General features: G+C 44.0%; 1 protein-coding gene across 1 annotated transcript in view; it reads left to right on the forward strand.

Moving 5' to 3' along the window:
• Window positions 1–14,862, forward strand: part of TPO (thyroid peroxidase) — a 127,596-nt gene that overhangs the window by 68,970 nt on the left and 43,764 nt on the right. Inside the window, exon 7 of the mRNA XM_075269599.1 lies at window positions 8,918–9,176. Coding sequence (XP_075125700.1) covers window positions 8,918–9,176 — 259 coding nt within the window. The remainder of the gene's footprint in view (window positions 1–8,917; window positions 9,177–14,862) is intronic.

Below are 14,862 nucleotides of genomic sequence, written 5' to 3' on the forward strand. Positions count from 1 at the left end.
TATAATTCCAGCGATTAATCTCTATAGACACACCGTTTGTATTTCCATGTCTAGGTAAAATATTTGAGTTATTTTAGCTATATACTGTACATATTCTTTATCTGTCTTGCAATGTATCCTTCTTTTAGCCAGGAGGAAGTAAAGGGCTATAGTAATTAAACTCTACCATTGGAATAAATTGAGTGGGCAGAGCGTAAATGAATAAAGTTATTAAACAGTATAGAAAGCTCAATTATAATTCCAGAATAAAACCTTGAATTTACACAATGTGGTGCATATCCTAAGAGGCTTTTAAGTGGATTATAGACTGTACACTTTAAGCAGTTTGCTAATACTGTACAACAGGTATGACCTAAGAAAAAGTACCTGGGCATTTCTGGCAGCTTTACTGCTCTGAAGTCCTTTCTATTCAACCTGCGCTGCTTACAAGTGTACTAACAATAACCTTATATTGTTTTGAGGCAAAATCATACGTTCACAAAGATTTCTTTTTCGCTGCCAGAAATATATTTTAGCGGGTGCAAATCTGATTAAACATCTGCACGCTGTTCCATCGATCGAGGCCGCGGACAGGAACACACATTAGATATTCGTCTGCACAAGGAAAGCAGATAAGGGGCCTGGATATTAGATTAAAGGCTATAGCGGTTTCTGCAGGAACCCGGTGCCAAAGATAAAAAATGTTAGCAGTGTTAATAACACTGAAACATGGAAATGTTAAGTCATAGTGTGGTTGTTTGGCAATAAATATAAGGTCAGGAATTCTATTATGAACCAATTTTTGTGTCTTCAATTTCCAGAAGTAGCAGCTGGCCAGAGAGGGAGTACTTTAGATAGGGTCATCAAGGCTAATAGAGAGCTAAAAAAGTGTAAGGTTGGCAAGTTTTTACAGTGCTTGTCTTAATAAGTAGCTTGCTAACATCACAAATCTAGATTTTTGACAAGAAACAGTAAAGATTGCTTACAAGCATAGTTATTGTTATCTGAAGGATGGCGCTTAAAGGAAAGCAAAGGAAACCGCATCATCTTAAGGCTCCAGACGGACTATGTAGAACTGACTGATTGGTATGCAAGTGTGGAACAGCAATATGGGCATAAAACAGAGGAAAAGGGATGAAGAAGCAAAACACAGTAGTAATTGGAGCTATGGAAAAGACATATGTAACTAGTAATGGATAGTATTGTAATAACTAGATGGGATTTAGAAGGATTTGCATCAACGTTGGTTATACTTTTTAGAAAATTTTAGTAAATTGTTTTAGGGCCAGACTATATATGCAGATTTGGCTTAGTTTCAGAGTACCGTCCAAGGGCAAAGAACATTAGAGGCCTATAGTGAAACAAGGCCTCATACTACACCACAGGATGTAGATCTATAATAAATAAGCACCCTAGAATAAATGGAAAGTCAAGACCAGGCCTAAAAAATACAGACCTCCTAAACAATACAGGCCTCAGATCAGACTCTCTAAATTAGACCTGGGCAAAGCACAGCCCCCGGGCCATATCCGGCCCTCTGATTCAGACCGGCCCGCATAGCTTGTCTAGGGAGGCGTGACCATGGAGGCGTGACTTAGTGTTGGCAGGACAAGAAGATGGAGACATGTGGAGTGTGTCATAAGGTACTGAGAGAGGGAATGTGAGATGCAGGGTGGAGTGTATGTGTGTTTATATGTGTCTGTCTGTATGTGTGTGTGTCTGTCTGTGTCTGTCTGTGTGTGTGTGTCTCAGTAACCTAGGGGCAGAGATGGAAGGGGAATGTTATACTAGGGCAGAGATGGCAGATGGAGGGGGGGACATGAAACTGGGGGTAGATGAACGGGGCACTTAAACTGGGGGGGGGGAGGAATTAAACTGTGGAGGTAGCTGGAGGGGGACCTGTCTCCCTCTAGTTGCCCCCAGTTTAATGTCACCCTCCATCTACCCCTACGGTTTAATGTCTGCTTCCAGCTGCTCGATTTTAATGTCCCCTCTAGTTGCCCCCAGTTTCATGTCCCGCTCCATCTGTCATTAATTTATTGCCCCCCTGCAACTACCCCCACTGTTTAATGTCCCCCTCCAGCTGCTCCAGTTTCATGTCCCCTCTAGTTTCCCCCAGTTTAAACTGGGGCACCAGGAGAGGGACTTAATACTATGGGGCAGTTGGAAGGGAACATTATAATGTGGGGGCATATAATGTACGGGTGACTGTAGGAGCATTATACTTTGTGGGGGCACATGGAAAGATGATTGGGAATGGGCGGAGTCAACTTAGAAGTGGGTGGAGCTAAATTTGCAGTGGCGCGGCCCTCTAGCATAGTTTCAAATTCTTATGCGGCCCCATGGGAAAATTAATTGCCCAACCCAGCTCTATATAAACAGACTAAAGACAAGACAATAATTTGCAGTTCACTCCCTGTTGCTAGCCAAAGTCTGTCTATAGATATATTAGATAACACATTCACAGTGAGTGGAGGGGACAGTTCTTTCCTCTCACAGTAAATGAAGAGGGGAGGGGTTGACTCTCCTCACAGCGTACAGAAACACATGTATAAACTACACTGTCCTAAAGACTGAACCAGAAAATCTCACAGTTTATAATATAACTGTATTTACAGTTCAGTGTTCCTGGCTATTATATTGTGTATGAACTTGGGCTTTTGTAGCTATTTCCTTGCTATTGTACTGTTACCTGTACATGTACTTTGCAGAATTACATATAGAGAAACCAGTAGTATTAGTAATGGATGAGGAACCAGACTGCTCTGTATTGTACATGCGCTCTAAAATGTTCTGGAGCCATAATGTGACTTTTAGCAGCAAAAACACTGATAGGACATCATGTATGAAGGCTTATACAGTCATAGAACAGACACAGCACAGTAAAACCCTGGAGATATTTAATCTTTTCATGACTAGTCAGATACCCTGTAAGTGACTGGTTGCTGAAATGATCATTTCCGAGTCTCTAAACAACACAGAGCTAAAACTGATGGCTTAATGATGTCTTGGTCTTCCTGTAATCTGATGGAGGATATGATCCGTATTTGACTAGCACCGCCACTTTCATCATGGACTTTCTGCTCCTCCATTCCCTTAAGCATTTTTTTTTTCTTTTCCGTTTACAGAGCTGTATGAGGGCTTATTTTTTGTGGGACAAAATGTATTTTATAATTACACCATCTAACATCCTGTACAATGTCCTAGAAACTGAAAAATAATCCTATTTGGTTAGAATGGGAAAAAACTGCAATTATGCCTTTTTTTTTTTACTTGTTTCCTTTTTACCATGTTCAATGTGTAGCAAAAATTACATGTAATGTATATTCTGCAGGGTAATATGATTATAGTTTTATTACATTTACACAATTTTTTTTCATGTTTTAATACCATAAAAAAATTAAAAACTCAGAAGAAAAATTTCTTTGCCGTGCTATATTGTAGTAACTAAAGGAATTTCACCGAGCAAACCACCAAGACTTCTATTCAAACTGGATGGTAGATTTAAAAACAGGAGCTTTTCAGCAGCAGTATAAACATCCGGCACCTTCCAAAGGTGAAATAGACACAAATCAAGCAGACCAATGGATGAGAAAAGAACTGCGCTTGCTCCAAATCCGTTGATTAAACACGAAAGAACGTGTTTAATCAACGGATTTGGAGCAAGCGCAGTTCTTTTCTCATCCATTGGTCTGCTTGATTTGTGTATATTGTAGTAACTGGAACTTTTCAAAAAAAGTACCGTATATACTTGAGTATAAGCCGACCCGAATATAAGCCGAGTCCCCTAATTTTACCACAAAAAACTGGGAAAACTTATTGCCTCGAGTATAAGCCGAGGGGAGGGGGGGAATGCAGCAGCTACTGGTAAATTTCAAAAATTAAAATGGTCGGAGTTTTTGGGTGCAGTAGATGATGGGTGCTGGAAAAGAGGAGGGGGTGTTTTGGTTGTCTATCTGCCCCTTCCCTGAGCTTGAGGACTGTTTTTTCTTCCCCCACTTGGAATTCAGCCTGGCTGAATATAGGGGATCTGCAGTGCTCCTATTAACCCCTTCCTGATGGAACAGGAGCACTGCAGATCCCCTATATTCAGTAGACCGGGCACTTTCAGACACAGGGATACCTAATGTGTATGTGTTTCACAGTCATTTTCTACTTTTGTATGCATTCTAGGGAAAGGAGGGATCAAGACTAGAGATGAGCGAACACTAAAATGTTCGAGGTTCGAAATTCGATTCGAACAGCCGCTCACTGTTCGAGTGTTCGAATGGGTTTCGAACCCCATTATAGTCTATGGGGAACATAAACTCGTTAAGGGGGAAACCCAAATTCGTGTCTGGAGGGTCACCAAGTCCACTATGACACCCCAGGAAATGATACCAACACCCTGGAATGACACTGGGACAGCAGGGGAAGCATGTCTGGGGGCATAAAAGTCACTTTATTTCATGGAAATCCCTGTCAGTTTGCGATTTTCGCAAGCTAACTTTTCCCCATAGAAATGCATTGGCCAGTGCTGATTGGCCAGAGTACGGAACTCGACCAATCAGCGCTGGCTCTGCTGGAGGAGGCGGAGTCTAAGATAGCTCCACACCAGTCTCCATTCAGGTCCGACCTTAGACTCCGCCTCCTCCGGCAGAGCCAGCGCTGATTGGCCGAAGGCTGGCCAATGCATTCCTATGCGAATGCAGACTTAGCAGTGCTGAGTCAGTTTTGCTCAACTACACATCTGATGCACACTCGGCACTGCTACATCAGATGTAGCAATCTGATGTAGCAGAGCCGAGGGTGCACTAGAACCCCTGTGCAAACTCAGTTCACGCTAATAGAATGCATTGGCCAGCGCTGATTGGCCAATGCATTCTATTAGCCCGATGAAGTAGAGCTGAATGTGTGTGCTAAGCACACACATTCAACACTGCTTCATCAAGCCAATACAATGCATTAGCCAGTGCTGATTGGCCAGAGTACGGAATTCGGCCAATCAGCGCTGGCCAATGCATTCTATTAGCCCGATGAAGTAGAGCTGAATGTGTGTGCTAAGCACACACATTCAGCACTGCTTCATCAAGCCAATACAATGCATTAGCCAGTGCTGATTGGCCAGAGTACGGAATTCGGCCAATCAGCGCTGGCTCTGCTGGAGGAGGCGGAGTCTAAGGTCGCTCCACACCAGTCTCCATTCAGGTCCGACCTTAGACTCCGCCTCCTCCGGCAGAGCCAGCGCTGATTGGCCGAAGGCTGGCCAATGCATTCCTATGCGAATGCAGACTTAGCAGTGCTGAGTCAGTTTTGCTCAACTACACATCTGATGCACACTCGGCACTGCTACATCAGATGTAGCAATCTGATGTAGCAGAGCCGAGGGTGCACTAGAACCCCTGTGCAAACTCAGTTCACGCTAATAGAATGCATTGGCCAGCGCTGATTGGCCAATGCATTCTATTAGCCCGATGAAGTAGAGCTGAATGTGTGTGCTAAGCACACACATTCAGCACTGCTTCATCAAGCCAATACAATGCATTAGCCAGTGCTGATTGGCCAGAGTACGGAATTCGGCCAATCAGCGCTGGCTCTGCTGGAGGAGGCGGAGTCTAAGGTCGGACCTGAATGGAGACTGGTGTGGAGCGATCTTAGACTCCGCCTCCTCCAGCAGAGCCAGCGCTGATTGGCCGAATTCCGTACTCTGGCCAATCAGCACTGGCTAATGCATTGTATTGGCGTGATGAAGCAGTGCTGAATGTGTGTGCTTAGCACACACATTCAGCTCTACTTCATCGGGCTAATAGAATGCATTGGCCAGCGCTGATTGGCCGAATTCCGTACTCTGGCCAATCAGTGCTGGCCAATGCATTCTATTAGCTTGATGAAGCAGAGTGTGCACAAGGGTTCAAGCGCACCCTCGGCTCTGATGTAGCAGAGCCGAGGCTGCACAAGGGTTCAAGCGCACCCTCGGCTCTGATGTAGGAGAGCCGAGGGTGCACTTGAACCCTTGTGCAGCCTCGGCTCTGCTACATCAGAGCCGAGGGTGCGCTTGAACCCTTGTGCACACTCTGCTTCATCAAGCTAATAGAATGCATTGGCCAGCGCTGATTGGCCGAATTCCGTACTCTGGCCAATCAGTGCTGGCCAATGCATTCTATTAGCTTGATGAAGCAGAGTGTGCACAAGGGTTCAAGCGCACCCTCGGCTCTGATGTAGCAGAGCCGAGGCTGCACAAGGGTTCAAGCGCACCCTCGGCTCTGATGTAGGAGAGCCGAGGGTGCACTTGAACCCTTGTGCAGCCTCGGCTCTGCTACATCAGAGCCGAGGGTGCGCTTGAACCCTTGTGCACACTCTGCTTCATCAAGCTAATAGAATGCATTGGCCAGCGCTGATTGGCCAATGTATTCTATTAGCCTGATGAAGTAGAGCTGAATGTGTGTGCTAAGCACACACATTCAGCTCTACTTCATCGGGCTAATAGAATGCATTGGCCAGCGCTGATTGGCCAGAGTACGGAACTCGACCAATCAGCGCTGGCTCTGCTGGAGGAGGCGGAGTCTAAGATCGCTCCACACCAGTCTCCATTCAGGTCCGACCTTAGACTCCGCCTCCTCCAGCAGAGCCAGCGCTGATTGGCCGAATTCCGTACTCTGGCCAATCAGCACTGGCTAATGCATTGTATTGGCTTGATGAAGCAGTGCTGAATGTGTGTGCTTAGCACACACATTCAGCTCTACTTCATCGGGCTAATAGAATGCATTGGCCAATCAGCGCTGGCCAATGCATTCTATTAGTGTGAACTGAGTTTGCACAGGGGTTCTAGTGCACCCTCGGCTCTGCTACATCAGATTGCTACATCTGATGTAGCAGTGCCGAGTGTGCATCAGATGTGTAGTTGAGCAAAACTGACTCAGCACTGCTAAGTCTCTGCATTCGCATAGGAATGCATTGGCCAGCCTTCGGCCAATCAGCGCTGGCTCTGCCGGAGGAGGCGGAGTCTAAGGTCGGACCTGAATGGAGACTGGTGTGGAGCGATCTTAGACTCCGCCTCCTCCAGCAGAGCCAGCGCTGATTGGTCGAGTTCCGTACTCTGGCCAATCAGCGCTGGCCAATGCATTCTATTAGCCCGATGAAGTAGAGCTGAATGTGTGTGCTTAGCACACACATTCAGCTCTACTTCATCAGGCTAATAGAATACATTGGCCAATCAGCGCTGGCCAATGCATTCTATTAGCTTGATGAAGCAGAGTGTGCACAAGGGTTCAAGCGCACCCTCGGCTCTGATGTAGCAGAGCTGAGGGTGCACAAGGGTTCAAGTGCACCCTCGGCTCTCCTACATCAGAGCCGAGGGTGCGCTTGAACCCTTGTGCAGCCTCGGCTCTGCTACATCAGAGCCGAGGGTGCGCTTGAACCCTTGTGCACACTCTGCTTCATCAAGCTAATAGAATGCATTGGCCAGCGCTGATTGGCCAGAGTACGGAATTCGGCCAATCAGCGCTGGCCAATGCATCCCTATGGGAAAAAGTTTATCTCACAAAAATCACAATTACACACCCGATAGAGCCCCAAAAAGTTATTTTTAATAACATTCCCCCCTAAATAAAGGTTATCCCTAGCTATCCCTGCCTGTACAGCTATCCCTGTCTCATAGTCACAAAGTTCACATTCTCATATGACCCGGATTTGAAATCCACTATTCGTCTAAAATGGAGGTCACCTGATTTCGGCAGCCAATGACTTTTTCCAATTTTTTTCAATGCCCCCAGTGTCGTAGTTCCTGTCCCACCTCCCCTGCGCTGTTATTGGTGCAAAAAAGGCGCCAGGGAAGGTGGGAGGGGAATCGAATTTTGGCGCACTTTACCACGTGGTGTTCGATTCGATTCGAACATGGCGAACACCCTGATATCCGATCGAACATGTGTTCGATAGAACACTGTTCGCTCATCTCTAATTAAGAACTTTATTTTTTAAATTTTATTTTTTTTTGCACTATTTTATGGGAGATTCTATACATTGATATTGTGGCTGACTCAAGTATAAGCCGAGGGGGGCTTTTTCAGTACAAAAACTGTGCTGAAAAATTCGGCTTATACTCGAGTATATATGGTAGTTTTTATTGATATTGTTTTGGGGTATTTCTGGTGTTTTGATGACTTATTTATTTGTTCCTATATATGTCTTCCAATATTTATTCAATATTTTAGAAGACAAAATGGGGAGAAAAGGCAATTTGGTAATTTTGCTTTTTTCTCCATATGAGATAAATATTCTTTAGATTTGTGTAGTTCTGGCATACCTAATGCATTTACATGTATTGATTCTTTTTTTTAATGTGATCTAGGCAAACGGGAAATATAAAATAAATGCAGTTTTGACCACCAACCCCATCACCCCAGCCCATCTACAGAATCTATGGAATAGATGCATTTTATATGGCTGTCATGGGCCCATATAGGAAATTATCCATATTGTAGACTTATTTGACCCTAATTTTTATCTGTCTAGCCCCAATCTTCTTCTTTTGCTCTTATGCCTACAATAAAAAGTTCATGTACTGTAAACCATAAAGGTTCTATATGGATCATTGCCGTTCACAGTTCCCTCGTGGTTTGTCACAATTTGGGGCAAAAAACATGGAGAATACAAATTTCTACAGAACACTTGAATACAATTGTACCCACAATTTTTTTGAGGTTGCTCCCTAGATTGTCTACACCTCTTCTAAGCCTGAGAAAGGACAAAGGTTGTCATGATAGGACAACCCATTTAAGGTCTACTAACAAATAATAATAATAATGAAGTCTAATTTCAATATGTTTTACCATTTGAAGTGGTCATCGTACCTCAGTTTATTCCCAAAACTTAAACAAGAATAGAGAACTTGTAGAAAAGCATGCAAAAGAAATCAAATTGTAAACATTTCAAGCATATACTATTCCGTTTTTCTATTTAGATCATCACCATGCGAGACTACGTTCCAAAAATCCTGGGTCCTTCTGCTTTTCAGAAGTATGTTGGAACGTACCAAGGATACAACGAAAACATCAATCCTTCAATTTCGAATATATTTTCCACAGCAGCTTTTCGCTTTGGCCATGCCACTATTCCTCCAATTGTACACAGACTGGATTCTCTCTATCGAGAACACCCACAGTATCCAAACCTTCTACTTAATGAAGTATTTTTTCGCCCCTGGAGGATAATAAAAGAAGGTAATTATCTCTATTATTGAACATTACATTCTTCTACTTTGTTCAATTACAGATGTATTAAACTTTAACCCCTTCCTACTATGAAATTCTAAAGGTATTAGAAAAAAAATCAGTGGTGTCAAATATTTTTTAAAGTATTCATTTTGTGATAAATAGGACAGCCTACCTATACTCCGTGGATCAGTATGATCATGGCAATACCACATTTTATGTATATATATATTGTTTTATTTTTTTTAAATGTATACCTTTTTAAACATTTTTTTTCAAAACACAAAAATTATGTACTGGCACTTCATTAAAGGGATCCTATCATAGAAACATATTTTTTTTTCTTAGTAACACGTCGGAATAGCCTTAAGGAAGGCTATTCGTCTCCTACCAGCCTACAGCAGGCTGAGAAACGCCGATTTAGAGAATTTATGTAACAGTTAGAACAAATCATTCTCAACATCCCCCACCTGTCCATGTGTTGTACATGGTTACATAGTACAGTAGAAATAGAGATCCTACTCTCTCCTCGTAAGTGAGATGTATGTATCTCTGAATGGCGTCTTTATCCGCTTCCATCTCTATCATTAACTAGCCATGAACTAATTAGTTAATGTATGTTTTTCTTCTGAGCTACACATGAATCATTGATGAGCTGCGGCTATATATTATATCTGTGCAGTGAGCCACGATATTGCTGCGGCAGATGTCATTCCCACTAATTGCTGTACTTCATTAACACATTTGGTTATGTTTTCTGACCATAACACTGCACAGTTCCATAAAATAGACTGAAGAACAGCAGTTTTATCAGACAAATAACGAAATAAAAACTTACAAACTTAAAAAAGTACAGCCAACCAGAATAGGATATCGGTGGTGTAAACAGTCATTTAGAGAAGAAACTGTGGACTAATGCATAAAAAGTTGTAACCCGTCTACTAGACCTGCGAGTATTACTATCATGCCTAATCTCTATAAATACAGAAAATTATTAGTTTACATTCAGATCAAATCGGGAGCGCCCGTCTGCCAGCGATATACATACAAGTGCCAGGAGTGTGCTGCAGCAACTTTTTGTATTTACATCTGCACATTTTGTTTGGCACCTTGTGCATATATGGGGTTGTGACTAGAGATGAGCAAGTAGTGAAATATTCGAGATTCGACATTCATTTCGAGTAGAGCCTCAATATTCAACTACTCGATTGAATATCTAAACCCATTATAGTCTATGGAAAAAATGCTCGTTTCAGGAGAAACCACTATCCGACTAAAGGAGAGTCACCGAATAGCAGGAGGAGAGTGTTTAGGAGGAGCGCTGTGCAGTTAAAGCGCACGGACCCCATAGACTATAACAGGTCTGTGTGCTTGCAGCGCACTGCCCGCAGGAATGATTGGTGCAGGCAGTGTGCAGAAAGCACACAGACCCATTATAGCCTATGGGGTCCGTGCGCTTTAACTGCACAGCGCTTGCAGTTGCGCTGATATCCCGTTCAGGGGGGGGGGGTCTTCCTGCGGACTCCTTCCAGACGGGAGGCAAGCGCTAATGTGAACCGGCCCTTACTCGTCCTGCAGAACCAGCATTGATTGGCCGAATGCTATACACTGTATAGCATTCAACATATCAACACTGGTTCTGCAGCAGGCTCATCCTTGCTAAGCGGGAGCTGACTTTTTCTCATAGGAATGCATTGAACAGTGTTGATAGGCCGAATGCTATACAGTGTACAGCATTCGGCCAATCAACGCTGGTTCTGCCGGAGGCTCGTCTGTGAGGAGGCGGAGTCTAAGATCGGACCACAATGGAGACTGCTGTGGTCCGATCTTAGACACCGCCTCTTCACAGATGAGCCTCCGGCAGAACGAGCATTGATTGGCCGAATGCTGTACATTGTATGGTCAATGCATTCGTATGAGAAAAAGTCAGCTCCCGCATAACTGCAAGCTGCCAGCTCTCCCAACTAGCAAAGACAAGCCTGCTGCAGAACCAGCGTTCATTGGCTGAATGCTATGCACTGTATAGCATTCAGCCAATCAACGCTGGTTGTGAATCAAATCTTTACTGCGAATAGCGATAGTATTCGAACAAGTATGAGTACCGTAATATTCTATCAAATACCTACTCGATTGAATACTACTCTCTCACCTCTAGTTGTGACTAATTCCATTTTGCTTGTGTGTGCCACCCATCTGCCCACGGCTAGTATCAACAGGCCTGAGAAGTCCAATGATATACCTCATCTGACACCCTGAGCATTTTGGTTTATTATTTATCCACTACAATCAGCTAATCTTTTTTGTCCTTGTAAATGTTATTTCCTAACCGTGCATAGATTGGCATTACAGAAAATACAAATTATTATTAATCAACTTTGTTTTTATGACCAGGGCAACGAAAACAACAAAAATGTCTGATATTAATAAAAATAACAAAAGCTGTCTAGCTTCATATAAAATAACAAAATGTCATAGAAAAATAATGTCATTATACAGTACTATAAGAGTCGAGATATTAAACTTCCATTTTACATATAAGCTCCCATGTTACATTGCTCTTTCCTAAAGAGAGCTCAGTACGTTGTGGCCAGTCCCTCTAGTAGTAATGCGCATTCTTGTCCCTGCTGTCCCATAGGCAAAGGTAGGGGGGATATTTTGTGTTGCCACCCTGTAAACCCATAAGAAATGCTACCATCTTAAAATCTCCAATAACATCCCAACAATGAGTAGCATATTTCAGCATCTCCAACAAAGTCTTGCCATTGTTGTAGTCCTCCTTTAAGTGTACAGAGTGAGCCAAAGGAATAGACAGATACTAGCTCCCATTATGTAGCAGTACAGCCTTCTAGATGATCTATCTATAAAAAGTCGCCACTCTTGTGGGTTAAAGACAATACCAATTGCAAGGAATAAACCAGTGAGGTTGTGACAGTAGCACAAACCGTCACGATTGCTGAAGAACCCAGAAAATGTTCGATGACATTTCTGCTGGTTGCAACTTGAACACTTTTGTCCAGAAGGTTCCACTGCTTCAGTCTCGATGTCAGTAGCTCAGCATTGGACTTTGTGAGTCCTATATCTCGTATCAAGTCATTGAGATCCTTTGGATTGGGGTAGTATCTCTCCGTTTCTCCCCTTCTGACACTATAGACTGGATCAGTTACATCTTTGTGTTCAAAATCTGATGTGCCGCTTTCTTCTGATGATGGTTGATTTCTTTCAGGAGGTGCAGGTATGGGGGGCTCAGTGCAGTGTGGTACTGGAGCAATTGATGATGGGATATACTCCACTGGGGGAGTATTCTTGCCACTTCGATGTTTGGAAGGATTGACCATGCAAAAGTAGCAGTTGGTTGAGTGGTCGGTAGGCTCTTGCCAAATTCTTGGAATAGCAAACTTTCACCTTGGAACCATCCATCAAGTGTTCTTTTGCAGTTTTCAAAACTTTAGTGAGGTGCCCAGGGTTTGTCCTGGTCCCCAACCTGTACTCCGAAGTATAGCTTATAGGCCTCACACATCCTGACTATTGTTCTCATTGATGTTCTCATATTTCTTGGCTTTTGTCTTAATGAATTCGCCACATATGTAGCAAAACGAATCAGCAGAATGCTTACAGCCTCTGGATGCCATCTCTGCATCTAACTACACGCTAGATTTCTCAGTCCTTCTCAGTTGCTGCACTTGCTCTCACACTATATCGCTATACACTATCACACTATAAGTTGCAATTACAATAAGTACTATTGTCCAGCAGACATCTAGAATATTCTACCAACGTCTAGAAATGGCTAAAATGATGTAGACATGTAGACGTTAGAAGTTTTCAGAAGAGTCTCAAATATTTCACCAACATCTAAACATTGAGGCAGGTCATCCTCCATCCTCCTCCCTGGGTCCCATCTCCTTATTATCTGGGCACCATCCCCATCAACAAACATCCTGCTAACAGAGCTAAGGGGGCGCTAGTCTAAGGCAAGAGTAAGTCAGCAGGCTACATGAAATGGGAGGCAAGTAATATCTTACTTTACTTGTACAATGAGCCCCCATAATGAATTCTACTTGTGGGTCCTATGAACCCCAGTCTTATACTGAAAGATGCTACAGAAGGGGACCAGCGGTGTCTATGTCAGCTATAGAAGGAGAGTAGTGGTGACTGACAGCTATAGAAGGAGGCCAGTGGTGCCTACAACAGATGTAGAAGGGGACCAGTGGTGACTGCACTAACTGTAGATGGTGGCCAGTGGTGACTGCACCAACTGTAGATGGTGGCCAATGGTGACTGCACCAACTTTAGACGGAGGCCACTGCTAACCACCAACTGTAGATGGCGGCCAATGGGAACCACACCAACTGCAGATGGCGGTCAGTTGTGACTACGACAGCTATAAAAGGAGGCTACTGGTGACTACAGCAGCGGACAGTAGTATCTACTTTTTTACATCCCAACCACTGATTCGTGGAGCCTGCAGATGTTCGACCAGCTCCTTGCCCTCACCTACCTTCCTGATTGTTTCATCATCACCCAAAGCAGAAAAAAGTTAACAAAATAGGCCAAATAACATAGTTTATTCCTTCTAAATAACTGATAAGGCTGCAATTTATCCGATACACAAAGAAAACTCGGGACAAGCGTAGTTAAGTGTTTTCGATCAAGAAAGCATTATACTTCTGTAAGCAACGCTGCAAATCTGCTGCTTTTAATAAATCTGGTCACTTAGCTATCTGTCTTGTACAGCTTCTACACACAAATAGCTTTTCATTCCACAGTCATTTATAAATCTGGTACTTGCATAGAAAAACAGAATGTATACTTTAAAGAGGTTAAATAAGATTAGTAAGACACGGCTGCTTTCTTCCAAAAACAGCATCCTACTTGTCCAAGGGTAGTGTATGACACTGCGACTCAGCCTTATGCACTTTGATATATATGAGATACAATACCAGGCACAACCTATGGATAGATGTGGTTTTTGGAAGAAAAAACACACTGATAGGGAAAAATGTACATTGTGAGCCCTATCTGCATAAAAAAAAAACAAAAAAACATACCTATCCCTGGCTCCACTGCATTCCTTGGTGGTGCTGGCCATCTTCAATAACGTCCAGACATCACATGACCTGGGACGCAGGCCCCGGTCATGTGACGTCAGGGACGTCACACATCTAGGCCCGAAGCCTGCCCGGAGCACGGAAAGGTAAGTAACACAGGTTTTTTTATGTTAACTTACCTCTCCCGGGCCAAGGATCATTATACTCAGGGTTCTGAAAAGACCTCCGAGTATAATAATAGTGTTTGTGGGGCCCGTGCAGTGCCGCACCTCCCATGAGGCGACCTGAAGCGAGCGCTTCAGGCGGCACTATGCCAGGGCCTCAGGGAGGGCGGCATTTTTGCTAACCTAAGCCAGTCCAGGACAAGCTGTCCTGGACTGGCTTATCACCGAGCGGTGGTTTGGGGAGGCCACTGGAGCAGCACTGCTCCAGCAGCCTCCCCTGACGCTCAGGCAGAGAGCAGGCAGTCTCCGGGCCTACTCTCTGCCGGTGAACAGGGCTAAGCCCCGCCCCCTTCACTTGGCAACGCCCCTGATCCGCCCGGACACGCCCCGATCCGCCCCCTCCTCCCGGCGGGGGGGGGGGCGGCTTTCTGCAGTTAGCCTCGGGCGGCGGAAAGAGCAGGCTCACCCCTGGGCCCGTGGCAT

The sequence above is a fragment of the Leptodactylus fuscus genome, chromosome 3, assembly GCF_031893055.1.
Source record: "Leptodactylus fuscus isolate aLepFus1 chromosome 3, aLepFus1.hap2, whole genome shotgun sequence".
In the NCBI taxonomy this organism is placed as follows: domain Eukaryota; kingdom Metazoa; phylum Chordata; class Amphibia; order Anura; family Leptodactylidae; genus Leptodactylus; species Leptodactylus fuscus.